Source organism: Sus scrofa, chromosome 2 (assembly GCF_054392235.1).
Source record: "Sus scrofa isolate SSC_HxYL_T2T_F1_AM1 chromosome 2, Sscrofa_HxYL_maternal_Yorkshire_Landrace_v2.0, whole genome shotgun sequence".
In the NCBI taxonomy this organism is placed as follows: Eukaryota; Metazoa; Chordata; class Mammalia; order Artiodactyla; family Suidae; genus Sus; species Sus scrofa.
The window spans coordinates 44,850,037-44,878,028 of record NC_139384.1 but is presented as its reverse complement, the minus strand read 5'-3'; the positions used below and the strand labels follow the sequence as shown (position 1 = coordinate 44,878,028).

The 27,992-nt window shown below is 51.4% G+C and overlaps 1 protein-coding gene across 7 annotated transcripts in view; it reads right to left on the bottom strand.

Moving 5' to 3' along the window:
• ABCC8 (ATP binding cassette subfamily C member 8) overlaps window positions 1–27,992 on the bottom strand; it is an 88,453-nt gene that overhangs the window by 19,799 nt on the left and 40,662 nt on the right. For 5 of the 7 annotated variants that reach the window (XR_014837240.1, XM_085011835.1, XM_005661102.4 and 2 more), the window contains exons 11-22: window positions 23,361–23,401; window positions 21,825–21,970; window positions 19,019–19,124; window positions 18,734–18,850; window positions 18,284–18,359; window positions 17,145–17,250; window positions 7,492–7,527; window positions 5,239–5,274; window positions 4,436–4,534; window positions 2,990–3,074; window positions 2,238–2,318; window positions 288–425 (exon numbers count right to left, since the gene is read on the bottom strand). Coding sequence is in view for 6 of the 7 variants with exons in the window: in XM_085011835.1 (XP_084867961.1) it covers window positions 288–425; window positions 2,238–2,318; window positions 2,990–3,074; window positions 4,436–4,534; window positions 5,239–5,274; window positions 7,492–7,527; window positions 17,145–17,250; window positions 18,284–18,359; window positions 18,734–18,850; window positions 19,019–19,124; window positions 21,825–21,970; window positions 23,361–23,401 (1,067 nt within the window). In the remaining variant the exon portion in view is untranslated. The remainder of the gene's footprint in view (window positions 1–287; window positions 426–2,237; window positions 2,319–2,989; window positions 3,075–4,435; window positions 4,535–5,238; window positions 5,275–7,491; window positions 7,528–17,144; window positions 17,251–18,283; window positions 18,360–18,733; window positions 18,851–19,018; window positions 19,125–21,824; window positions 21,971–23,360; window positions 23,402–27,992) is intronic. The other 2 variants (XM_085011833.1, XM_085011834.1) reach the window with 1 other exon arrangement.

Sequence of the window (27,992 nt, the reverse complement as noted above, 5' to 3'; positions counted from 1 at the left end):
AGGTAGGGACTGTGTGTCTGCTGCCTTCTGAGACTTCTGGTGCCAGCCTTGTTTGTACCCACAGGGGTCCCAGGTCAGGAAAGGTGATGTCTTTTGCTCTAGGTAATACCAAACCCTGAGCTGTCTCTCTGATCTGCCCAGCCTGCATGCAGCTCTCCCGTGCTCATCTCTTCTGCTCTGTGGCCCTCAGCACTTGCCCCTGAGACATCTGATTAACTCCTTTGAAGGTATCAGATTGCCTCTTCCACCTCAGCGCTCCACAGCCTGACCCCCTCGTGGCCCCTCACCCAGTCGGCATGTGGCAGGTACTGCAGCTTGTGAGTCACTAGGACCACTGTTCTCTTATCATCTCGGAGCAGCTCAAGGATCCCGGCCTGCATCAGATGGTCACTCAGATGGACATCCAGAGCTGAGAAAGGGTCATCCTAGGTCGAGGGGAGAAGATAGGGACAAGTATGAGAAGAGAAGGCAGCAATGAATGTAAAAACCGCCAGAGTTACACCAGCTCTGTTCTAGGGACTGACACTAGTTAGCTGTGTGGCCTTGGAGAGTGCACTTAGCCTCTCTGGGCTTTAGTTGCCTCATCTTAAAATAAGGCTATCGGTTATCGCTCTCCAACAGATCTAATCACAAGGCTTCCTGATTCCTGAATCTCCACTGGGTCTCCATAGTCTACGAAGTCCGAATTCCTTAGCACACTAATCCAGCCTACCACCTGCTCAGTCTTCCTTTCCAGCCTCACTTCTCATCTGTCTTGTCCAAACTTCCTGTGCTCCAGGTTTCCAGGGAACTTGCCATTCCAGGCCTTTGCCCGAGCTGTTCCCTCTGCCTGGAGCGCTGATCTGTCTTTTGTCTGTCTGGTGAACTATTCCTCATCCATCAGGGCTTCACCTAAGCATGAGCACTCCCTGTGTCCTCTCCTGACCTAGCCTGTCTTCTCTTCACAGGGATACCCTAGCCTTTCCTGTGTCCTTTCCATGCCTCGCCTGTCCTCTCTGCCCAGGGGTATCCTACACAGAATCGGAGCTGATTGTTGGATGTCCACCCCTGACCGTGAGGCCCCCAAGAAATGAGACCCTCTGTGCCTGTGCCTGAGACAGTGTAGGAACTTAAAAGTTAGCTGAAACAAACGGAAATATCCACTTTGCTTCTCTCTACCAAGGTTGTTCAAAGTGCACATGGGATCAGGAAGGAGCTAGTACCTTGTAAAGTGCTGTGCGTGTGCCGGATGGTAGCAAAGACTAAGAACCTTCCTGATTTACAGAGTGTTTGGTGAAGAGTGTTTGCGTGTGTACAGAGTGTTTGGTGGGGAGTGTTTGTGTGTGTACAGAGTGTTTGGTGGGGAGTGTTTGTGTGTGTTGAGCGGTGTGTGGGGTGAAGAATAAAGCTGGGATCAGAGTCCTGAGATTCCTTCTTCTAACAGTCTCTTCAAATTTCTTCTTGGATCTATGTGACTGACTCACTTTTAAGGCCCTCCTCTAGGAAGCCCTCCCTGATTATTCTACCCCTCACAGTTGTCTCCCTGGACAAGACCCCCCGCCCAGAGTCTAGATCACACAGTTTGGCTTTCAAGTGGGCTGTGGCTCTTGAGTATGGATGACCTGTCTCCCTCATCAGATTCTAAACCTCTGAGGCCAAGGACTGGCTTTTAGAATTCTTTAATATCACCTCAGGCACCTCACCCAGAACTTGGCACGAAGTAGGGCAGGTGTAACTAAGTTTTCTCTCATGTTTGATTGCTAGGGCTTACCTGGAGTGCTGTGCTGAGAAGGAGTCTGAGGCCGAGTTAAGTTTCCATGGAAAAGAATGCTGTGCTTGATTAGCAAAGTCTGCTCTGGGCATGAGATGGGGAGGGTAACTCACATTCCATGTATTCACCACTCTTACAGTTGGGCTAAATAAGGGTTGGTAGATTGGGGTTGTGCTACAGGGAGGTTGCCTATAACTACCACTCGCCTCTTCTCAGGGCTACGGCAGAGCTCAGTGTGAAGTCCACGTGGGTCAGTTGCACTCTCCTTGCCTCTGTTTCTCCATCAAGGAGCAGGAAATATTTCTGGCAGGAGAGATTTGCCCCTGGGAAGGGAGGCTGTTGGGTGATGGTGTGGTGTGTGTGTGTGTGTGTGTGTGTGTGTGTGTGTGTGTGTGTGCCTATGCCTGCCTGTCTGTCCCTGTAGACAGTAAGCCAAGGAGGCAGCCAGGCATGAGGCCCTGTGGGAAGTACCGGCTGGCACACTCACCAAGAAGACGACGTTGGTGTGCTGGTAGAGGGCTCGGGCCACGCTGATTCGCTGGCGCTGACCACCAGACAGGTTGATGCCCTGCCACCAAAGGGGAGGAAAGGTCATGCCCTCACAACCCTTCTGGAGAGACTGTCCTGGCACCTACTTGCCTGTGGGCTCTTCAGGAGGGAGGCCTGGCTCAGTCCACCTCTTTGCTCCCTCCTCACTTTGCAGAGAGGAGGGGCTTGTACATGTTTACTGAATTCATACAGAAGTGGGGAGCATGATTCCCCATGTCTTTGAAGATTCATCATATACGTGCTAGGAACCATCTGGCCAATGACAACCCGGACAGAGGAAGAGGGGATTTAAATCATACCCAAGAGAAACAGCTGTGGGAGAGTCCTCTTTGCCTAAACTGATGGAGGAGGGAGAGGGAACAGGAAGAAGAACCCTGAGCCCAGTGGGCTCTCAGTACCTTTTTGGGGCATGCATGGAGATGTCAAGTCATCTCCAGCCTGGGAAAGGGCTGAGCTGACCTCTGCACCAAGCGAGACTGAAAACTGTCAAGGAGAGCCACCAGCCCAGGGCTCAAGGAGATTTTTTGATCCCACTGCAGGCAACTCTTCAGCCTTCCCCCATCTCATTTCTCAATTACCTGTTCTCCCTAAAAAGGATGGCAGAGCATGGTGATGGTGATGGCAGGGAGCATGGTGGCTGAGGGCCCAGCTTTGCAAACCCCTCCCCTGCCCTTGGAGGCTGCGACTAACCCGTTCCCCAATCTGGGTCTGGTCTCCATGGGGCAGGATGTCGATGTCTGGCTGCAGGGAGCAGGCTTCAATGACCATCTTGTACCTGCAGTGGGGCGGGGTGGGGACACAGCTGAGCAGCCTGGCCAGAGGTGGGCTTGAGCATCTGCAGAGGGTCATTACCCTCGGGGAAGCTGGGCCCCGGATGAGCAATGGCTTTAATGGGCCTCCTGATGGGTGCAAGCAAACATCATGTGAGCTTGGAAAGAGCTGAGGGCAGCACCTCACACCATCTTGGAGCAAGTTAAATATTTGAAGGATGAAATTGGATGGGAGCAAACAGGCCATGTAGGTGACGAGAGGGCCCGTGGCCTCTGTGCAGTGGGAAAAACTACAGCCAGACCCCATGCTTGGGGCACTGCCAGAGAAAAATCACTGCTGGTTGGTTTGGGCAGTAATGATGATGGCTGGTCAAATATTTGTCCAGCTTGCTTCTCTCGCACTTCCCTGGTCAGCTCTCAGCCTGCAGGTGCCAGCCAGAGTGCATGGAGTCATCGGAGTGTCTTGGTGACATGTACTTGGGCGTCAGGAAGATTTGGATTTGAAACCCATTTCTGCCCCTCACTGGGTGGCCTTGGGCAAGTTGCCTAATCTTCTTGAGTCTTAGTTTCCTCATCAATAAAATGGGGATAATAATAGTACCTTCCTGTGATAAATTCATTGAGTAATAAAAAAAAAAAAAATAGTACCTGCCTACTGGGATTGGTGTGAGCAGGAGGGAAACTCATGCACGCAAAGAGCATTTGGAGGAGTTCCCGTTGTGGCACAGTGGTTAACGAATCCGACTAGGAACCATGGGGTTGCGGGTTCGGTCCCTGACCTTGCTCAGTGGGTTAAGGATCCGGCATTGCCGTGAGCTGGGGTGTTGGCTGCAGATGCAGCTTGGATCCCGAGTTGCTATGGCTCTGGCGTAAGCCGGAGGCTATAGCTCTGATTCAACCCTTAGCCTGGGGACCTCCATATGCCACGGAAGCAGCCCTAGAAAAGGCAAAAAGATTTAAAAAAAAGGGGGGGGGGCATCTGGAAAAAGCTCCCTTGATGTTAGTGGTCATTATTATTGGAGGGTTTTATGCAAGAGCTGCAGAGTCAGGTAGGGGGTCATGAGAATAGAGACTCAGGGAGCCTCGAGAGAGAGGGCAGCAAGGCTTCTGCACCTGCCTTCCCCACCTCCTCAGCCATAGGAGTTGGGCTGTCCTGATGCCCAGCATATCTGGATCATTTCCAGATGGACCATATGGGACAGGCTGGAATCCAGATAAGCGGGGTGGGCAGGAAGGCTGGGTGAGGGAGGTTGATGGAGGGGCAGGCAGCTGGCTGGGCTTGGGGGCTGGGGCGGGGGTGGCTAATGCAGCCCACGACCAATTTCTCCCCTCCCCCAGTCTGCCGCTCTCCGAGAGGCTTATTTACCGTTGTTTATTGAAGGGACTCTCAAAGGTGATGTTCTCTTCCACGGTGGCATTTAGCAGCCAGGGTTTCTGAGATGCATAGGCCACGGGGCCCCTCTTCCTGGAAAAAGCAGGGCAGGGGTAGAGGAGGCATTCTTAGGGGCTTATGGTGACTTAAACTGGGGGAAGGGGGTGCAGTGCTCAAATGAGGAGGTGCTATTGGCAGAAATCTGCTTCGTGTGGCTCCTGGTGGCTTCTCCTCCCTGCCAGGGCCTGAGGCAAGCTTGGGTGCTGGGTCTTAGCTGACTGGGGTATATGGGACCTCGACCCCTTCCTGCTCTGCACCCTTCCCTGCCGCACCCTTTCCTAGGGCTCCACCCAGAGGCCAGGAGGAGCCCCAAATGTGACCGATCTAAGCAAACACTTGAACCCTGATTTCCTCCTTCCTTGAGCAGTCCTTGAACCACTCCATTTGGAGGTTAGCAGGTGAGCCTCCAAATGGAAATTTTAAAAAATAGAACAGAGCCAAGGAAACTGCATTTAGTGTGATGTCATTTTTGAAGACAAACAACAAAAAAAAAGAGGACACAAAGAAAAAGGAAAAGATGACTACCAGATACAAACGATCTGGTGTGAAGGGCACAACTTGATACGCAGACACAGTGGCAGCTTCCAAACGGCCCCTTGGAGTACAGATCCCTCCCTGGTCTCCTCGGCAGCTGGGCTGGACCTGGGGTGCTGCCTTCCAAAGCCTGTGGCTCCCTCGGCCCCAGAGCCCCTCTGAGGGAGTCCGTTGAAGAGGGCACTGCCCCGGGGACATAGTACCTGACATCCGTGTCGGCCGCTGTCTCCCGCTCTGGGCTGCAGCAGGGGAAGAAAGATGCACTTTCAGGGTTCCCGTGAGCAGACTAAGTTTTCTGCAGATATTTTGAGCTTCCTCAAACCCAGCGTGAGAGCCTTTACAATCCCTGAAACCAAGTCTGCAACCACAAATGCTGCACGCCATCCTGGGGGAGCCTCCATGGCCTGAACGCACAAGGGGTGTGTGAGGAGGGCCTGTGGGGGGCACCTGGTTAAGTTACAAGGATGAGTGGGGAGAAGGCATCATGGGAACAGGCTCCCGTGGGAGTGGGGGGGGGGCTTCCCATGTCAGAGGATTCTTTTTTTAAATTTTTTTCTTTCTTTCTTTCTTTTTTTTTTTTTTTTTTCCTGCTTTTTAGGGCTGCAGCCGCGGCATACGGAGGTTCCCAGGCTAGGGGTTGAATCGGAGCTACAGCTGCCAGCCTACACCACAGCCACAGCAACATAGGATCCGAGCCCCATCTGCAGCCTATTCCACAGCTCACGGCAACGCCAGATCCTTAACCCACTGAGGGAGGCCAGGGATCGAACCGGCAACCACATGGGTCCTAGTTGGATTCGTTTCTGCTGTGCCACAATGGGAACTCCTATGTCAGAGGATTCTGAGGCCCAGCATGTGGCTCCTGCAGTCCCAGCCTCTGCATCAGGGCTCAGATGCATTGGCTGAGGTCTCAGGCTAACACGGCTGCACAAAGAACTGGGGCAGGAAGCGAGCTGTGCTCTGACCATAGCCAGGCTGGGCCGGGCAGGCTGCCACAGGTGCCCACAGTCTGTGGGAGGGAAACTACAGCCAGTGGGACGTGGGGGTGGCACCTAGAGGCCAGGAAGGGATCTGGGAGTGATTTGTAGCCCTGTCAGAAGACAACGTGGAGTCTGGGGGGGTCTGCCAAGAGCGATGTGGTCACTTGTGGGGTGCACGTGGCCTGGACAGACCTCAACTGGTCAAATGTTCAGTCTCCCTGTTCTCATCTACACAGTCATACTTGTCACATACCATGAGGTCTGGTTTTTGGCTCAAGAACTACAGTCACGATGGCTAGAGAGGCTGGCCTGTCATCACACCCTGGCACTTGGCAACAAGGTAGGAGAAAGGGTAGAGAAAATACGGGGAAGTGAAAGCTCGGTGGTATTGGGAGGGAAGGCCCGAAGCTTAAACTGATTTACAGGGTCGAATCAGCCTTCCCAGCCCTGACTTCCCACTGTCTCCAGTGTGACTCAATTGTCTTGAAAGAGGCAAGGTTAGGGAGGGTCTTGATAGTCTTAGCGCCTCAATAATCTATTCCACGTGGGTGTTTCAGACAACTGGAACATTAAGCACCCTGAACATAAAGCAACAAGACTGAATCTTCTGTCTGGCCTGGGGAAGACCCACCTTTTCTCCTTATAACCATCTTGCACAACTTTTTTAATGATCACCCCCAGAGCCATTTTAGGCATATTTTTCTCTAGTCGTCCTTTCCCTGTCACATTTCTTTTCCAATTCAGTGGGTTTCTGTTTGTTTTTTTTGTTTTGCTTTTTAGGGCCGCACCTGCAGCATATGGAAGTTCCAGGCTAAGGGTCGAATCGGAGCTACAGCTGCTGGCCTTTGCCACAGCCACAGCAATGCAGGAGTTGAGATGCGTCTTGCAACCTACACCACAGCTCATGGCAATGCCAGATCTTTAACCCACTGAGCGAGGCCAGGGATCAAACCCGCAACCTCATGGTTTCTAGTTGGATTCGTTTCTGCTGCGCCACGACAGGAACTCCCAATCCACTGTTTTTTGTTGTTTGTTTGTTCGTTTTGAAATCATGTTCACCAGGTTGTGCAACCATCGCTACTAATTTCAGAACATTTTCACACCCCCTAAAGGAAACCTATAGCCAATAGCAGTCATTTCCCACCTTCCTTCCCACCACCCTGTGACAACTGCTAATCCACTTTCTGACTCTATCCACCATGAAGTTTCAAGACTACAGGTCTGCTGTGTATCTGTTTACATACTATGGTCCTTTGGAGGGCCATAAACTGCTGTCATGTCTAAGTTTTTTCTCTCTCCAAGAACCCGATTTTGCCTTTGCTGAGAATGCCTGTCTCATTATGAGGCCTCATGTCTCTAAAATTATGTAGGCTGTACACCCCTGAATCCATACTCAGTACTCCTTCCCACCCCCACCCCACCATACCTCCATGCCCTTTATCAGGACCCACTTCCAACCCAGTTCCAAAGCTGTACCTGGGGTCCTCTCCCGTCTCACTGTCAGGAAGGCTGCTGGGGAGCAAATTGGAAAAAAAATAATACCAGTTACTTCTCACTCCATTGCCTTCCTCTCCATCACACTGTGTCTTTGGGGAGAAGCAATTCCCCAAATCCCCACCCCTTCCACCCATCCCCAGGGTCCCCAGGTGGCTTCCTTAGGGACCTTGGGGGCAGAAACTGCTCCTCTTAATCTCTGTCCCTCCTGCAGCACCTGGATGGACTCTCTCGAAACAGCAAGGGCTTTGCCAGGGCTCCTAGAACAACTCAGAGCAGCAGTGAGGCTGTCTGGGCATCAAGAGTGGTTCATAGCTGGGAAATCTAAAGCTCAGAGAGGGAAAGTGACTCTCCCAAGGTCATGATCATTTCATACAGCTTGTTCATACTGTGGATTGGAACACAATAATTGGGTCTGAAATAAGTAAATTGCAGCTGCACTGAAAAAAAAAAAAAGAATAAAAAGAAAAAAAAAGAAAGAATATGCCAGTGTGCACTGCATGTGGTCAAGTTGTGTTTTTGTTTTTGGTTTTTTTAGAGCCGCACTCGTGACATATGGAGGTTCCCAGGCAAGGGGTCGAATTGGAGCTACAGCTGCTGGCCTACACCACACCCACGGCAATGCCAGATCCTTAACCCACTGAGCAAGGTCAGGGATGGAACCTGCACTCTCATGGTTCCTAGTAGGATTCGTTAACCACTGAGCCACGACGGGAACTCCTGAAGTGTGTACTTCTGACGTGCACATTTGGGGAAAAACAATTTGTACTGTTTTCATACACATCTTTCTTTAATAAAACTAAACCCAGCTAACATTTATTGAACTTTTATAAGCACTGTGAGAAACACTGCAATGGTATTATCTATTTTACAGCTCAAAAAAAAATATGAAAGAGGTCTCTTTTGATGGTCCCTATTTTATAGACAAGGAAAGTGAGGCTCAGAAAGGCTAAGCAACTTGCCCAAAGTCACACAGCCCGAAAGTAGCAGAGGAAATAGATCTGTCTGACTCCAAAGCTTCACACTCTTAATGACTATGCTACATTGCTTGACCTAGGCCATAGCTATGATAAATGCCTTCTCATCAGGAAAACCAGGACGGACAAAAATGAGGATGGAAAGAAATCTGATGAAATTCATTTCGGTTCTCTGCTGAGGGGCAGAATTGAATGGAGACTCTAATGCTTATGTAATTACCGGTCCCGTGTGATCCTATTCTCTGATTTTTGTAGTTTCATTTTATTCTTTCAATCCAACATAATCTCATGTTCCCTAACCATCAACATGCTGTAATTTATGGACAACTGGTAACCTGAGACAGATACAAAACCTAAGCTTACAAATTCCAATTCTGCAGCCACAGCCTAGGTAAGCTTATCTCTGCAGTCTTCTGCCTTGACTGCTTCCAGAGTTGCAAAGGCTGTCATTTATCTGGAGGGAAGCACATCTGTTGGCCTCCCTGAGGACACCGGCACACAGTGAGCTCCCTGGGCCCTAACTCAGTTTGCATCATTATCTGGGCTGCTCAATTAGCCCTTATAATGGACTACTTCCCTCTCTAATCAGCAGCTGGGTAAATCTTTTATCCTCAGTGGGATTTTAAGGCAGAAAGAGCATCTTTTTCAGCCCCTACAGTGCCTAGCACATAACAGATCTGTAATAAATGGAGGTTGTTAACTGATATCTTAATCATTTGAGAAGAAGGAAGGGAGGGGGACCAGCATGCAGTGAGGGCCACCCTCATGCCCGGCACTGTGGGGAGTTGTTCGTATTCACCACTTCATCCTCACAAGAGCCCTATAAAGAGGTGTTTGGTGAGTCCCTGTCGTGGCTCAGGGGCTAGCAAATCTGACTAGGAACCATGAGGTTGCAGGTTCGGTCCCTGCCCTTGCTCAGTGGGTTAAGGATCTGGCGTTGCCCTGAGCTGTGGTGTAGGTTGCAGATGCAGCTGGGATCCCGTGTTGCTGTGGCTGTTGCCGGCAGTTACAGCTTCGATTAGACCCCTAGCCTGGGAACCTCCATATGCCGAGGGTAAGGCCCTGGAAAAGGCAAAAAGCCAAAAAAAAAAAAAAAAAAAAAGGAGGTGTTAGTATCCCCATTTTACAGATGGAGAAACTGAGGCCCAGAGACTTTGCATAATGTGCCCAGTGGTATAGAACTAGGAAAAGGGGAAGCTGGGGTGTGAATCAGGTTCATCTTCTCCCCTCTCCAGGGTAGTCTGAGCCTCCTCTAGACTTTGTATGCAGATGTTTTAATCTGAGAAGTAAAGAATGGTATGTGCGGCACGTACTTCCTCTCACTGATTGCTGGGCTCTTAAATGAATGTTCCTTTTCTTCCTGCACTTTTGGGACCAAGCCCTGAGCTAAGACGATCCCCTCAGCTCTCTGACCCACCGCCTTCCCTGCAGCCAGCTGTGAGCTGGGCGCCTGTGTGCATGCTACCCAGAATCAAGGCACAGAGGCGCCTCAAGGGGCTCACGGTCTGGCAGAGCGAATCAGACAGGTATAGAAGTCAGAAAGTTATAAGGGCCAAAAGAAAAGAAGGAGCAAGAAAGTCTGGGGTTAATAGATGCAAACTATTGCCTTTGGAGTGGATAAGCAATGAGATCCTGCTGTAGAGTACAGGGAACTATATATCTAGTCACTTGTGATGGAACATGATGGAGGCTAATGTGAGAAAAAGAATATATAAATATATGACTGGGTCACTTTGTTGTATAGGAGAAATTGACAGAACACTGTAAATCAACTATAATGGAAAAAATAAAAATCATAAAAAATAAAACAAGAATTATAGAAATAGTTGGGGAAACTACACAAAAACACATATGCAAATACACAGAGAAAAGACTGGAAACTTCTGGGTGGTGGGATAGAGGAGGGTTTTATCTTCCTTATACTTGCATATCTTTTCTCATTTAATGGACATTCTCTTAGAATCAGAGAAAAATGTAATTTTTGCAAGTAGTTTGGAGGAGGAAGAAATCTGAGAAAGTGAGGAAGGGCTCATAGAAGTTACAGGTGAATTGGGAGTTCCCATCATGGCTCAGTGGCAATGAACCCGCCTAGTATCCATGAGGTTGCAGGCTGGATCCCTGCCCTCGCTCAATGGGTTAAGGATATGGTGTTCCCTTGAGCTGTGGTGCAGGTCACAGATGTGGCTCAGATCTGGCATTGCTGTGGCTGCGGTACAGGGTGGTAGCTACAGCTCTGATTAGACCCCTAGCCTGAGAACTTCCACGGCAGCGGGAGTGGCCCTAAAAAGACAAAAAAAAAAAAAAAAGAAAAAAGTTACAGGTGGATGGAACCTCAAGGGAAGGACTGAGATAGCAGAGGTGGAGGGAGGGAATTCTAGGCTGGAGGAAGAGCCCGTGTGAGTGCAGGCAGTACGAGAAGGGGAAAAGAACATGGACTCTAAAGTTTGCATCCAAGGGGCTTCTCTATTCACTGGTTGTTAAATCTTAGGCAAGTCCCTTTACTTAGCAGAGCCTGTAAAATTGGGGTAATGGTAGGAGCCTTGCCGTGATGCTGGGAGAACATGCTACCAATTTAGCTCATAGCTGGTTGGAGGGAAGGACGTGGCTGGGCTTCAGGATGGGGGAGGGCAGATCATCCTTCCAGCTCAGTGCTTGGTCTCAAAGGTGCAGACGGAGGAGGAATCCAGAGGGCTCCAATGCTCATTTAAAATCCGAACCATAAATCAAAAGGAAAGTGGTGGAAATTGAGTTTGGAAAGAGAAGTTAGGACTTAAGCATCTCCATGGACCATTCATCCCGCCCCAGAGAGGCTTGTTGCCCCTCGGAAATGTTACTTTTCACCCACAGTGCCCTTTCCAATGGATTCCTTGGGTCCTCATGCCAAATATCAGAGAGGAAGGGCTTTTTCTTATTGTTCAGATGAGGAAACTAAGCTGCCGAGAGGCAAGATACTCTGACAGAGGTTACACGGCTAGCGCGTGGCCGCGTCAGAACCACAACCAGAGACCACCTGGTTCCCAAGCCTGGCTCGTCACATCCACATGGTGCCCCTTCTCCTGTCTGCCCACCATCTCACCACACCTGCCTCCTCCAGGAAACCTGGGGTGTCCCTGAGCCTCCGACCCAACTCCCCAAAGGCTTCAGGAAACGTATGGGAAGGAGGGACCACAGGATAGTCCTGAGAGGAGCTGGGGAATCGGGGGTCTCAGAGCTGACCTCATATCCACCACCACAAGGTAGCAACATTCTGAGGCAGCATCAGGACAAGTAGGGCTTGGCAGGTGGTGGTGGCAGCTGTGGGAGCTCTAGCAAGGCCTATTTGCAATTCCTCATACGGAGATGGGATCTTCCTCCCAGCCCGGTGCTTTCCTTGGTTCCCTGCTTCCTGCTGGCTCCCTGGGGACGTTTCAAATCATTCTTCTTGGAATTAATGGCCCTATTCTTTATTTCCAGGGAAAGAATTTCACTTGAGTGTGTCTGCTAATTTTGACTGTTTACCCAAATGTTTTCCTCTTCAGGATTAAGGAGAGAGTTTGCAAATTTCCAGGTGGATGCTGCATGGAAGCAGAGAGCCAGGCAAAGGCAGGTGACAATTATTAAAGCAAATGTTTGGAAGCTGCATGGTTCTCCCAGGAACCAGGGAGCAGATGTGCAGGATTTGCTCAGGCCTGCCATCCCCGTAACCCTCCTGCCTGGAATGCGGGTGCTCACCCCTGGAGCCCCCATGCCCACCCTAGGCTCTGCCGGCACACTTCTGTCCACCCAGGACCTGTGATCTCCCTGAGGGCAGGGGCCAGGCCTTCTCCTTTGTAGCTTCCACAGAGCTGGTCACAAAATCCACATCCTGCATGAAGCACCTGCGACTCAGCATGGAATAACCCTCCGGCCACATCTCCGAGGAGCCCAGTGTCATGGCAGAGACAGACACACTAGGACACGGTGCGAGGCAAGGATTCATAGGATCCACACATTCCAAATGTTGGTAGCGGAGTTGGGGAGTGGGGTTCTGGATGAGGAAAACAGCTTGGGCAAAGGCATGTGGGAAGGAGAGGGAGGAAAAGAGGCATTTAGGAGACACAGTCTCCTAAAGGTCAATACGCTGTTCCTGGTTCATTCACTTAGCAAATGAATTCATTTAGCCAAAGCACTGTGGATACCGGGGGACAATGAGATATGATCTTTGTCCCCAGGGAGCTCACTACAGTCTCTCCTGGGAGATAGGCTGGAGGATAATTAAAGAGCAGTAGGGGAATTTTGTTCCTGGCATAGAAGTACATTGTCAAAGAATAATATTTGTATTAATATTTATAGGGCACTTGCTTCGTGCCAGGGTAAGCCTCACATTAACCCCATGGGCAAAAAGGGAAAACTGGCACTGAAAGGTCACAGAATTTCCCAAAGCCCAGAGTCCAGATCTGAACCCACGCAGCCTGCCTCCAGAACTGTTGCTCCCACCCGCTCAACAACACTATTCATGTTTTCCCACAAAGGAATAAATGGATATTTGTACACGCAAACCATTCTCCCTGGGGCATTCTGGGCTGTGCGCCTCCTAATCCCCCAACTCCCCGCCTTGTGCCTCCCAGAACGCTTTCAGCTGTCTGGTCGCCAGGTCCTGGCCCTGGTATGGATGAAAAACATTGGAGCAGGGAGTTCCTGTCACGGCTCAGTGGTTAACAAATCCGACTAGGAACCATGAGGTTGCGGGTTCGACCCCTGGTCTCGCTCAGTGGGTTAAGGATCTGGCATTGCCGTGAGCTGTGGCGTAGGTTGCAGACGTGGCTTGGATCCCACATTACTGTGGCTCTGGCATAGGCTGGAGGCTCTAGCTCCGATTTGACCCCTAGCCTGGGAACCTCCATGTGCTGTGAGAGTGGCCCAAGAAATGGCAAAAAGACAGAAAAAAAAAAAAAGAAACAAAAAGAAAAACATTGGAGCAGCCTGGCATCGCCCTCACCTCTGGCTGCAGACAGGCAGGCCCTGTGCGAGGGGCTGTTGGGTCCACACTACTTTGCTCTTGGCTCACTTGGCAAGTGCATTTTCCCCCTGCAGACTTGGGGCCCAGGGTCTGAGGCAGGGAGCTCCTGCACATAACGGAGAGGGGTCCTCTCACAGCCCCTGCACTTAACTCACTGCCCAGGATAGATGGCCCAGGGAAAGCTGCGTACATACCCAGAATTATTATTATTATTATTATTTTGTCTTTTGTCTTTTGTCTTTTAGGGCTGCACCCAAAGCATGTACAGGTTCTGAGGCTAGGGATCAGAATAGGAGCTGTAGCTGCCGGCCTACACCACAGCCACAGCAACATGTCCAGGATTTAGAGAGACAGACAGTAGGTGAAGCCAACTGAGCCATGTCCGGCCAGCCTCCTCCTTCTCCCGGCCACTGTAACTAGCTCCTGACTGGGCTCCCTTCCTGCAGCCTCTCTCTCTCTCTGATACCTCATCCTAGATCACTAGCACATTTCTTCTACAGCCTTCAGGTTAAATTTTATTTTCCAGGCCTGGTATACAGGGGGTCCAACTTCTGCCCAGCCCCTGTCTTCAGTCCTGTCCATCAGCAGCATGCCTCCACACACCACTGCTCCTGGAGCCAGAACCACGTCATCCTGCATCTGCACACTTTTGCCCATGCTGGTACCCCTGCCTGAGTATCTTCCTCTCCCAGCCCTGCCTCTTCCATCTGATGAAAACACACTAGTCCTTCAAGGCTCATATACCACATCCATGTGAGCCTTCTCTCCATAACCACAGAGATCACTGGTCCTTTGTGCTTGATGGTGGCACCGACCTCTGTTCCCCTCCCTCGGAAGCAGTGTCCACGTCTTCACGGTCTTTGCATCCCTACTGCTATGCCCCGGGTCTGGCACACAGCAGGTGCTCAGTAAATATGGAGCCAGTGACTACATCAATGTAGAGAAAGTGGAGCACAAGCGAACAAATGCTCACAGCTTCTCAGGGTTGCCTGCTGGCTACACTGATGCATTGGCTACGCTTGGGAGGGAAGCTGTGCACAGGAGGAAGGCAAAGTAGATCCTGGAGAGATAAGATCCTTTCACCACCACTCCCTCCCTGGGCCCCCAACAGAGCCAGGACCTGGGGTCTGAGCTGCCTGGTGAGGAGAATGAATATTAACTCGGATGGAGCTGTGAGCACCTGGTGCGGTGGTTCTGCAGAGGAGGCGGGGGAGGGGCGGGTAGTACAGCCACAGCGGCTGCTGGTCTTCAGAGTGCCAGGCCAGCTATTTCTTCATGCTGCTCTCAAGCCCCTTCTCTCTCAGCACAAGAGGAGAGCCCGTGCACTTGAGCACTTAAATGCACATCCCACTCTGCCATTTAAGAGCTGGATGGTCTTGGGCAACCTGCTTTACCTCCATTTCCTTGTCTGCTAAGGGGGGATAATGAAAATGCCTCCATCAGAGTTTGGTGAAGATTGTCTGAGACAATGAAGTCCATAAAGCGCCTTACACAGTGTCGGGCACACACGTGGTCCCTGTGCCCTCTGGGCTGGGGCAGAAATTTCCAAAGAGAGAGGAGCAGCAGTCAGACCCTGAGGGTTGGCGTGGCTTGGAGAGGAAGTGGGGGCTGAGGCGGGGCAGGGCTGAGCTGCCTCTGCAGAGGACAGAGGTGTTGATGCTGGAAGGGTGAGGGCTGGGGGTGGAGAGGAGATGAAGAAAGTGGGACAAAGGGAATAGGCTCAGAGGGCTTTGACTCACGCTGAGAGAGACACAGACAAGGGAATCCAGGGGCAGTCCCGGTTTCTGTGCTCTGTAATCCCAGCTAGGAAAGGCCCGCCCCAAGAGAGGGACCCAAGGGACCCCAGCCCAAGGCAGCGGCTAGGCTTGAGGGAAAGAGCTCAGGCTTGGGACCCTGGTCCACACGCTGACCAATAAGTCAGCCAACCTCTCTGTCCTCAGTTCTTACTTCTGTGAAATGGGTAGATAACACTCAGCAGGAGGCTTCAATGAACTTGTGCTTGCAATGCACTTGGCCAGGGCCTTGGCCCACAGCAGGTGCCAATAAATATCAGTTATTTTCTGCAGCTCACAGTTCACTGGGGGCTCCTGTTTTCCCGTCACCGACATGGACCAGGACTCCTCCCTCCAAAGCCCCAACGGGCAGTTGGCACAAGGCCCTGGCCACCTAATGCCTGGACCTTCCCACTCAGGCTGTGTTGAGAAACACCCAAATAAGATGGGGCATGGAGGCAGAGGCCCCTCTGCCCCCAGACACACCACATCCCTGATGGAATTTAAGGCTCCAGAGACTGAGGTCAGGGGAAGCCCACAGCCCCACCGAAGAAGGAAACTTGCCATCTGTTGGGTGTGCCATTTAGGGACATTTTGGAAAAGCAGGAAATGGGGATGCATGTAGGTCCTCGGACCCTGGGCCCAAGGTCTTTCTCTCTGTTCAGTCTGCACTCAAGCTTATGAAAACACCTGACATCTTGAAAGCCAGTTTGGCTCTAGAAATGATTGTTAGGGAGAGCGTGCCCTCTGCTGAACTGGCTGCAATCTTTATTACTGAAACTTCAATCAGGTCCCTCTTTCTCTTGGATACTGGGGGTGGGAGGTGTTGGCAAGTGTCTGCGTTGGGGGAGCCAGTCAGTGGGCTCCAAGCCAGGCGATGCGCTGACTGCAATAGCCGAGTTCTGCACAGGTCTCTGAACACCTGTCTACCCTCTTCAACCCCTGGCTCTTCTTTTCTTACTTTTTAAAAAGCTTCTAGTTTACATGTATCTTTAACTAGTTTCAGTGCTTTTTGGAAGTCAGCAGGTATAAATAATAGATTCATGATGGACTCAGTCTGGGGTTCTGGTTCTTTAATTAAGACAGTGATCTTTGCACAGAAATCCACTTTTGTCTGGTTTATCTCTGTCTCCTTGAAATACCCACTGAATGGTCTGTATCAGCTTTGCTGATGACCAAGCCAGAAACCAATGTTTGTGTTATGGCTTCTCACTCTGGGAGGCAGTGCAGCTGCGTGAACACAGGATTTGGAGTCAAACAGAACTGAGTTTGAATTCTAGCTCTGCCACTTATCAGCTGGGGAAATGAGGGCAACTAGTTTGGCCCTTCTTTATAAAACGAGATCTGGAGTTCCCACCGTGGGCTCAGCAGAAATGAATCTGACTAGCATCCATGAGGACACAGGTTCAATCAGCGAGGGCTCAGTGGCTTAAGGATCTGGCCTTGCCGTGAGCTGTGGTGTAGGTTGCAGACGCAGCTCGGGTCCCACATTGCTGCGGCTCTGGCATAGGCCGGCAGCTACAGCTCCGAATGGACCCCTAGCCTGGGAACCTCCATATGCATCAGGTGCGGCCCTAGAAAAGGCAAAAATAAATAAATAAATAAATTTTAAAAATAAATAAATAAATAAATGAAACAAGATCTGTTAACCTTGCTGGCTGTTATAAGGAGCACACAAGGTATGCCGAGGACTTAGCAAGTACTGGCCCATAGTAAGAGTTTAATAAATCCTACTGATGGGTAATGAGAATAACAATGGACTGTTTTCACTATGTGCTCACTGGACACACAGCGGATCCTCAGTAAATGCCTGATGCAGCCCCACCTGAGAAGGATGTGGCTGAAAGGAGGGCTGCCCGCCTGTCCACTCGTTCCCCACTAACTGAGCCCAGAGGATGCATGTAGTACCTGTTCCAGAAGACGGCTCCTGAGATCTTCTGCATCTCCCCCAGGGTGGCTAGCAGGAGCGAGGACTTGCCACAGCCCACCTGCCCCACGATCATGGTCAGCTGGCCTGCAGGAAGGGAGAGTGGCAGATGGGACTGGGGCCAGGAGGGAGTCTGGACAACCATCACCCAGAAAGACAGATATATACACCTGACTCTGGGGCCCCCGTTTGCGTTCCTCCTACCTAGAATCCCCAGGGAGCTCTTTCTTTTCTTTCCTTCTTTCTTTTTTTTTAACTATTTATTTATTTTATTTTATACTGGAGTGTAGCTGATTTCCAATGTTGTGTCCGTTTCAGGTGTAAAGCAAAGTGATTCAGTTATGTATATACATAAATATATTCTTTTCAGATTCTATTCCCATATAGGTTATTGCAGAATATTGAGTAGATTTCCTTGTGCTACACAGTAGGTCCTTGTTGATTATCTATTTTATATATAGTAGTCTGTATACATTAATCCCAAACTCCTAATTTATCCCCCCAGGGAGTCCCTTCCTCCTTTGAGCCTTTCCTTCTAGAAACCTACATCCTACCTCTGGCTCCCCAGCTCCTTCCTCCACTGGGGATCCCCCACCTCCACCCTTTCCTAAGCACCTGCTTCTCCTTCCAAGGCTCTCCAGTGTGCATGCAGCACCTCTCGGTCCCAGCAAAGGCCACCTTCTCTTTCCCAATTCCATGTTTTACTCATGTTGCTGCCCCTGCCAGAATGGCCACCCTGGCTCATGGCCTGAGGGACCCAGATTATCCTCAGAATGCCCACCCCTCTCTCATGACACCTTCCCTGGAGACTCAGGACTGCTTTTCCTTCTTCAAAGCACCCATACATCTGCAACAATTGGTCTGACGTCAGGCCCTTCTGTCTCCCCATGTCCTTGCAGCTGCCCCCCCAACCTAGTTCATGGGCTCCTCCAGGATGCAGCCCACCCTGTCTCTAGCCTCCATACTCCACAGCACCCACCACGAGGGTGCATCTAGCAGGTTATCCATAGATCCTGATGTTTCTTTTTTATTCCATGTCACTCAGTGGGGACATGGACTTCAGACAGGACTCTGAGGGGGACACCCCCAAACCATGATGGAGGGGTGAGCTGGGCCATACCTCGGGGGATGCGGATGGTGATGTTGGACAGTGTGGGAATTCCATCGGGGGTCCACGTGAAGAAGCCTCCAATGATCTTCATCAGTGGCACCCACCACCCAGAAGAGAACAGAAAGAAAGCGTAGGTCTCAGTGTGAATAGCTTTTCGCTTCCCCCATGAAAGCCAAGAAGCACTGATTCCGAGCCCCAGACCACTTCCAGGGCAGGGGAGTGGGGGAATGGTCTTCTCATGCAATCCTCCACCTGAGGCACCCTCCCCCAGAGGATGGCCACAGGTCCCCCCACATGAAGAGATGGCAGTGTTGGTCTCAGGACTCTTAGGGACCCTACAGGCAGGCAGGTTGACCTCTGGGACAGAGGGCTGAGCACTCACGCCCTTCAGGTGGCTGAGCGTCCTCAGGGAGATGGCTCTGGGTGACTGGACGTGGGGGCGCAGCATCTAAGACTCACCTGGACACAGCAGTTGTCAGCGTCCCCATCTGCGTTGGGGGCCAGGCTCTGCAGGGGGCCCGTGAGCCCACGGCAATCCTCCCGGGCTGGACGCTTGCGGTTCACAACCTTGAGGGGCTGGGGGTGGTTTAGGAAAAGGTTAGGAGGGAGGCTGGGGGCTGGAGCTGTGCAGGGAAGGGAGCCCCCTTCCGGCGAGGAAAGGCTGAAGCAGGACGAAGCAGGGCAGGAGCTGCAGGCATTAGTGAAAAATACTGTGATGGAGGCAGGGGGAGGCCAGGCACTCACCAGCGCCTGGTACTTGCTGACTTGGCCCTGGGGTGCGGGCTCCCGGGGAGCACACTGCTCCTCGCGGATCTCTGCACTGGATAGGAACTCGCTCAACTTTTGCACGCTGCAGACGAAGCACAGACACCCCTCACCCTGCCCAGGGCAGAGGGGAGGGGAGAGGGAGGAGGGGGAGGCCTGAGAGAGCAGCCCTGGGAAGATTCTGGGTTCCAGGTGCAGCGCCCCTGCAAAGCCCACACTGGAGGGGACCGTGTTGTGGCTGGAGGGCGGGGGGGGGGCGCCAAGGAGGAAGGGGGGCAGCAGGTGTTACCAGGGTTTGTTAGGGCTGAATAGTCAGCTCGAGTAGGTTAGGGCATGGATTGGGGCGGATGGGCTAGTTGTCGGGTTAGTTTAATGTTAAAGTGGGTGAGTCTGGGTTATTAGACTGAAGGATGGTTGGTAGTGGGCTTTATCAGTTCCCGTTAAGAGTTCTGATAGGTTAGTTAGGATTAGAATGGGTTATCAACCATAACGAATATATCTGGGCATATACTATGTGTCAGACACTGTTAAATGCTTTATTCAGCACATAATTTAATCATTATAAAATTCGATCTTGATGGGGGAGGTTGGAGGAGGTGTTGTTCCCAACTCATGGAGGAAAAAGGCCATTGCCCTAACCCTGAGGACTTCCTTACAGACTCAGAGGAGGTTCCAGAAGCTTCACTCTTTGGATTCACTCTCCCTTATCCCTGGGGGTAGGCAAAGTGTCTGGGGAATCTTGAGAATTGTCCATGCACGGCTTCCTCCTTTTTGCTTACATGTCCAATGGATCTGGGGCCACTCCAACCCCTGTGTCTGCTCTGGGTATGACGCCCCCTGCCCAAACCAGGAGCAGATGGCCAGCCTCTGCCTGTTTCCCCCTCGGTCCTCACTCCAGCCTTCTCTCAACAGTTGGTAACGGGAGGGTGGAGCTGGCCTTGGGGTAAAGCTTCAGATTGTGTCCTGTTTCCACTTTCAGCCCCGAGTCTGCTCTCTCTCTCTGAAAAGAGGCCTTAGCTTTCCTGGTAACTGTGAGGTGAGGAGTGTTTGCGTGGAAATACTTCGGAATCAGGTAGGGACTTCCTGTAGGCGGAGCATCCTTGAGTTTGTGGGTTCTACAGGCTGGGGTGGGAGTCTGGGTGGGGAAGGAGGGCTGATCACTAGGAGTCACGATGCCATGGCCAATAAAAGTGAGTCAGCACAGCTGACCCTGGAAACGGGAGCCAATCCCTTTCCAAGGCAGCAACTCCCTGGTCAGATACTCCCACAAGCACAGTTCTGTTACATTATGCCCCTGTCCATCCTGAGCCCCTGCCAAAGCTTTCTCATGCAAGTTGCTCCTTCCATCAGCTACTTCATGCCAACAGCTGTCCCTCCCTGCCAGCTGCCTAGGACCTGCCAGGGTTCCCGAGACAGGGGTGTCACTCCCCTCACCACTCAAGGGGCTTGGGTGCAGAGGACATTTGTTACCGTCTGGTCCCATTAGCGACAGGAAAGGACATAGCCAGCTCTCCCCAGAGGCACGCCAGGCCCTTGATTTCAAGGAGCTATTGCAGAGGCCTAAGGAAGTCTTCACACTCCAGCTGTGCCAACCCCCAGCCAGAGATTCAGCTTTCGACCTTTGGGCATCACTCCCAAGAAGCCGATGCCTCTGGTAGGAGAGTGGCAGAGTCTCTACTGGGCTCTAGAGCCCAGAAGTGGGACCTCCTAGAGCTGTGGGCCAGTTGGGGACAGGATGTACAGGGGCTTGGGAGAAACTGCTTCACTGACCGGGGCTGTGACAGCTCTGAGATCTGTGCAGAGACCAGGGGGCGTCCAGCTTGGGGAAGACAAAGGTTTTGCGGATACCTTGTGAAATCTGAGGGGCTGTCCTGTGGGGGAGGGATGGCATTCATTCTGCATGGCTCTGGAATGCAGAGCTAGGAGCAATGGTTAGAATTTATGAGGGTATATCGATTTTGGCTCAACATTGAATTTTTCCATCTTTATTTTATTTATTGTATTTCATTTCTTTGCTTTTGGAGGTTCCCAGGCTAGGGGTCGAATCGGAGCTGTAGCTGCCAGCCTACGCCATAGCCATAGCAACATCAGATCTGAGCTGTGTCTGCAACCTACACCACAGCTCACGGCAACACTGGATCCTTAACCCACTGAGTGAGGCCAGGGATCGAACCCGAAACCTCATGGTTCCTAGTTGGATTCGTTTCTGCTGCGCCACAATGGGAACTCCCCTTTCTTCCTTTTCTTTCTCTTTCTTTCTTTCTTTCTTTCTTTCTTTCTTTCTTTCTTTCTTTCTTTCTTTCTTTCTTTCTTTCTTCCTTCCTTCCTTCCTTCCTTCCTTCCTTCCTTCCTTCCTTTCCTTCTTTCCTTCTTTCTGCCTTCCTTCCTTTCCTTCTTTCCTTCTTTCCCTCTTTCTTTCTTTTTCTTTCTTTCTTCCTTTCTTTATTCCTTTCTCTCTTTCTTTTCTTTCTTTCTCTCTTCTCTCTTTCTTTTCTTTCTTTCTCTCTTTCTCTTTCTTTCCTTCCTTCCTTTTCTTTTTTTTAATAGACTTATCTTGGAGGTGACTCAGAGTTCCTGCTCCTTGGGAATGTCAGCAGGCTGGCTAGTCCTTGTCAGGGCTGACACAGAGGGAAGCTACACATGGCCTATGTCCCTCTGACCAACCACAACCAGCTTCAGCAAAGCCCAGATCAATGGAATCAAACAGCTGTGGTTCCAGGGGCCACTGGAGCCAGCCCTGGAGCTGACACGTGGACCGCTGCCCTCGCTGGACCCCTCTTCTCACCTGACCAGAGCTTTGACCGTGGACCGGACCACACTGGACAGTAGGAACAGCGGCGTGACCAGGATGTGGAAGAGGGAGAGGGAGGCAAAGGCCACCGAGGGGGAGAAGTCGGCCTCTTTGAAGAAGCTGACGTGGCCCACGAACGTCTGTGGACAGAGGCACAAACGAGATGGAGCAGCATGTGACTCAGAGCCCCTGCCCTCCCCACGCCCACACTGACAGCACTCAGCCCCTGGGAAGGAAATGAGGGCAGGGGAGCAGGGGACCTAAGGGACCTTTCGTTTGGAGACATCATCATCCTTACAGTCATCTCCTGGATCCGTCCCTCCCTGCCCTGCCCCCTCCTTTCCAGGAAGACCCGCATGGCAGAGCCTTTAGGTTCGGTCAGCTCTGCCCCCTCTCAGACAGCAGCCCTCAGTGAGCAAATGGGAACATGATAATTACAAAACCACCTCCATGTCTGCCTAGCCGCCAGCCTCCCACTACCTGGTTTGGCTCCGTGGCCTCTGTTACCCAGCCAGAGTTCCCCAAGGAGCCAGGCCAGGAACCAGCCCAATAAATCACGTTGAAAGTGAATTCCCAAGCGTGACTGACAGGCTGTGACCTCGCCACAGTTCAGGGGCTCCAGTGCCAGGGGAAAGAAATGCATCATTTTAAAGCACTGCAGTGGGCACAAAAGCCATAGGTGGGAGCCCCGGGTGAAGGGGGCTGTGGTCGTGGGGGGTCCAGGCCTTTCTGGAGGGGCACACTGTCGATGCCCGCTGCTTAGCTCCTACACAGCTTTGGTCAAAATCATTTTAGAAAACCACTATTGTAATATTTAATGACATGGAGAATTGTTTGGGCTATATTCTTAAATTTTAAAAAGCCAGTTACAAAACTGCATGTGAAGCACAATCCTATTTTTGTAGAAATGCTGTGTTCTGTGACTCAGAAAAAGACTGGAGAAAAACACATTAAAGTTGTTGCCAGTGGGATTATGGGTGATTTAAATTCTCTTTGCTCTTTCCCTTCTGAATTTCTGAACATTTCTATAATAAACATGTTCCACTTTGATAATTAAGAAGTTTGATAGCAGTTTCTAAAAGAAAGTTTAATTGGAGTTCCCCCTGTGGTGCAGTGGGTTAAGAACCTGACTGCAAGGGCTTGGGTTCCATCCCTGGCGCAGCCTGGCGACACAGGGGATTAAAGAATTTGGCATTGCCGCAGCTGCGGTGTAGGGCGCATCTGGGGCTCTCATTCAATCCCTGGCCCAAGCTGCAGGCTCAATAATTTAAAAAAAAAAGAAAGAAAGTTTAATTGCCCCAAAGACAAAGTCTCAGGTCTTCCAGGCCCAGAGGCAGAGGCCCTGTCTGCCTGGAAGTGGGGGAGGGAGAGAGGGACCAGCTTCATGTACAGATTCCCCATCCATTGCCCTGTCCTCAGCCCCACTGCTGAGCCCATCCTCCAAAACCCTGATGCAGAAAGGGGCAGCACTCACTCCAGACGTCTCCCCGTCCCCACTCCCACCGGGAGACAGAGAAAGGATCCACTTACAATGAGGACGGCAGCAATGGGAATAGCCGTGTTCATGAAAACTGTGGAAGAAACACAGGTGGAGGGTTACTGGGAGGAAGGTGATGTCTAGAAGCGAAGCTGTCTGGTGGGTCGGGAGGCAGGGGGTCCCACCCCCAGCTTTCGAGGTGGTGCTGGGGCAGGGTAGGGGCCGAGCCCTAGCCCTGTGGCACTTTGAGCTCCTTGCCCCGTTTCCCTCAGATGCTTAGCCCCTGTGTCCGAGACTTACAGCCTTTCAGCAAAGGCTGGAATGCTCTTATTCTGCTCCATGTGTGAAGACAGCCCTGTGAGGAAGTGGCAGGAGAAGGGATTGGAGAGTGGGTGGCCTGTGGTCAACTGTGAGGTCCATAGCCTGTGTTTCTGGGGGCACCAAGTTGCTCCTCCTTCCTCTGCCTCTGGTCCCTGAGTCCCCAAATTTAGGCTCACCTGGAGGCTTAGAGGCCTCCCAATATCCCATGGTTCTGAGGAAGGATTTCAAACTCATTCGCCCTGAGGAATTAGCAACTGACGACAGCATAGCTCTGAGGCTGAAGAGTCCATATGCCCAGGTGGGGCAGTTGGTTTGCTGCAACAACAGTGCCCTCCTTATTCTGTTTACAGTGTAGCCCTCAGACCCCTCATGGGTCCCCACAGAGCAAAAAGAGATGGACTTAAAGTCAGAGAAGGGCGGCGTCCTCATTATTTCTAAGTCGTGTAACCTTGGGCAGATCAGTCACCTTCCTTGAACCTCAGTTTCTTCCTCTGATTTTTGTAAACTCGTAATGACTTGTTCGCACACTCTGGCTCTCTCCAAGGTGAACACAGGTAGGGCAGGGCATGGGCTCTGTGAGGCCTGCATATGATACCTCGCAGGCTGCTAGCTTAGCCCTGCTCCTCTGGCCCAAGCTGTGAGATAATTGAGAGAGAGCCCTCACCCCAGGCCCGAACTTCCAGAGAGATCAGCCCTCCTGGAGTAAGAGATGCCCATCCTAGCTGCCACCTTCCCATCTCCTCCTTTTTCCTTCCAGGAACCCCTTCCAAACCTGCCCAGAAAGGAGTCTGGTTTTGCAATTAGCCAGATTAAAGAAGGAGCCAGAAGCCAGGAGCCAGAGGCCAAGGGCTCAGCCTGTGCACATGGCTCCTGTTTAACGAATGGTGAAGTGCCTGACACGCTGAAGAATTCCAGATGGTCCACATCATCCAAGAAGCCAACTGTCTATTGATTCCAAGAATCCTGCATGAGTGAGTGGATACACGGTGTGTGCTGGAGATGTGGAACCCCAGGGCATGGAAGAACACACAGCCCCTGCCCTCCAGGCACTCCCCTTCTAAGGAAGGAACTGTGCTCCTGGAAAGTTCCTTATAGGACAGGGAGACAGGGAACACGTGCCTAGGGGGCTCCCAAGCAGCTAGGAAAGATGTTGTGGCCATCTCGGGGTTGGGGGGGAATGCCCGGTCTAACAGGGTAGACACAGCCTCTGCCATTGGAGGGCTCCCGGCCTCACGGAGAAGAGAGGGCTGGAGCCCTGGAAACACTGCCAATCTCTCTGACCACAAGGCTTCTTCTTTTTTTTTTTTTTTTTTAAACTGTTAGAAATTTTATTAAAGTTAACATTCCACAAGGTCATTCTCATACAAATCAAACCAAAAAATTCCAGGCATACACACTATCATCTGTTAATGTGTCATCTTTCTTCTCCAAGTGTCAAAAATGTTCTTGTTTTTATGATACAAAAAGTCTTTCCAAAGTCGAATCCACTGTCCATTGTGTTGGTTAAGAAACCTATATCTTCATTCACGAAATCCATATTTTTTTTTCCACAAGGCTTTTTATCAACACCAATATCATCCATGATGGTGCTTTAACTGCCCTTCCAGATAAAGGCTCTATGGGTCTCCCGGTGCCCATCACAATGCATAGCCCTCTCTCATCATCCTCTTGTACTAAGCATTATGGATTTTCCCACAGCATAAGGAACTCAGATCTGGGACAGAGGATGCAGCAAAGCCATTACTGGCAGGGGAGAGGGAGGGGGAGGGGGATGTTCGCCAGGCCTGGTCCCTTGACCATCACCAGCCACAGGGCTCCAAAGACAGGTACCCTCGCCCCTCCCCTCCAGGGCAGTTCCTCCAGGGAGCTCCCTCAGGGCAGCGGCCACCTTCTGTCCCTCTCCTGCCCATCCTGCCAAAAGGTACCTGTGCCACCCTCCTCGGCCTCTGCCCCAGGCCAAGACCCCTCCCCTGCACAATGGGGAGCTCAACTCCCCACTAAAGAATAGGCCAGCGTTAGATCATAATGTGGTACAACTCGCTCAGAAAGCAATCTGGTGCTCTGTAGCTAGAGCCGCACAGAAGTTTAGACCTTCTGATCCTATAATCCCTCTCCTGGGAATTTATCCTGAATAATCACTCAAGAGAAGCACAAAGCCCTCAGCAAGATGGTGTCAGCTGCAGCACTATCTGTCACAGCGAAACAAAAACCAGCACCGAGCAACGAACCACCCCAACGCAGTGAACTGAAAACATCCAACAGGAACGGCTCTTTTTGTAGATGAGGGAAATCACCTCCAGGGAGATTTTGCAGTCAGGGAATGTGTGATAATTGACATTTTGTTCTACGGCCTGTTTTCCCGATCGTGACTTTCAAAAACATTTTTTTTTCTATTTTATGGTCTTTATTTTTGCAGCTATCTGAACTCTTTTGAGGAATGAGACATGCTATATATAAATTTGAAAGGGAACATCCCAAAGCTGATGCAGCAACATGGAGACTGCATAGGATATAATTAACTTCTGTCCTGTTCTGGCTGCCGTATGGAGATGCTAAGGAATGCAAATGTAATTTTCCATTTTCCTCCTCCTCTTTGTAGAAGGCCTTTGTGCAGGGAACTCTGGGTTCCCTTTGGTCTCTGGTCTACCCTCCCTTTGGGGTGGAGGCGGGAGGGTAGACTCACCAGCTGCTTGTCTTTGAAAGGTCCCTCTGAAGATCACTCCATCAGGACCTGGGGTGCACGTGGCTAGAACTGGGGATGTCAGTGCCAGAGCCTGGGAGGCCTGGGGTGCTACAGGCTCAGGCACCTCTCTGGGCTCAGCGGATACCTCTGCGTCTGCGCGGAGGGTGGGGTGGGAGGCAGGGGAGCTGGGCAGCTCAGCTGTTGGGGCTTGAAGACCTAAGCCCTCGCCTCCATCTTCCTGAACCACCTAAGGCCGAATGAGACGTCAAAAGCAGTGGAGGAGTGGGAAGTAAGACCGGGAATAGATGTGTCTCCAATTTTGGCATGGGAATGGGCTGACTCACTTTGATTTGATCTAGGAAAACCTTTAAAAAAAGAAAAACATGACAGTGCTCAAATCTTGAGTAAAAAATACTGTTAAATAACACTAGGTGAAAGCAGAAGATTACACAACGATGTGTGAGGGCGACGCTGTTATGGAAAAGTTTCATTGCATGTAGGCAGGCCTGAAAGGCCACCTTCAAAAGGGAAAGCCTTCCTGTAACGGGGGAGATAAGGGTGGGTGTCGCTTTAATTAATATCCCTCCCCCCATAGCCTTTAAGAAGCATTCATTCAGATATTCTTTTTTGAGGGTCTCCTCTGTTTCAGGCATTGTGCTGGATTCTGGGGGTACAAGAGTGGACAACTGTGCCTGCTTTTCATACCCCCTCCAACCATAACTGCAAATCAACCCAAAACAAAGCAGGGCTAAGATCTCTTGGTCCCCCTTGGCTTTGGCCAAGGAATGCTGTCTGGCCTAAGTGGGTGCCAGCCCCCGCACTGCAAGACCAGGAGCTTTTCATTTCTAAAGCATCCATAAATATTTCAGAAGTCATGCGGCCAGCCAGGAGGCACAGTACATGGTTTGTGCCTCTGGTTAAAGTCACCCCTCCCCCCAAGACCAGGAGAGGAACTGCCAGCTCCCAGTCTGGGTCTAATGGCTTTACTGGCAGGTGGCACCTGCGGGAGGGAGACATGCACTTTGAAATGCACAGCGCTCTTCCGTCTGAGAGTCACTCCGAAGTCCTCAGGGGGAAGGAGAGTAGGTTCATGGTGTGTCCGGCACTGGAGGAGGTGGAAGTGAGGCAGGAGGCTCACAGGCACACGGATTGCTGCCTCCAGCTCTCCCTCTGCCCCCCGCCTCCCCCTACAGGCTGGGATCCACATCAGCAACCCACGGTGCTGCACCAGCTAGGGACAGGAAGGGCAGATGTTGAGATGCTCAGAGAAGTTGGAGAAGGAAGGGGGTCCGGGTCTGGAGGTCACCTTGTCCCCCGACCCTGGCTATTCTGAATCAGAAGAAAGGGAGTGCAGGACCTGCCAAGAACAGCCAAACCCTGGATAGTGGGGAGGGCAGGTGCGGATGCCCTGTGAATGGGGTTCAGAGGCGCCACCCTGCCCACCCCACACCCCCGTGCATGGCAGAGGTGGGTTTGGAGGTTTGTTTTTTGTTTTTTAGGACACAGTACAAGGCCAGTCACATTCCTCCAAGGAGGGCCTGCCTGACTGTGGTTCAGAGCCAACTGGGAAGAGGGGAAACCCCTGACCACAGAACCCTGGAAGAGAGGCAAACCTACCTTTCCTTTCAACTCCTTCAAGGCCTCCCCTGCCTCAGGAGAAAACCAAGCACACAGGATCCTG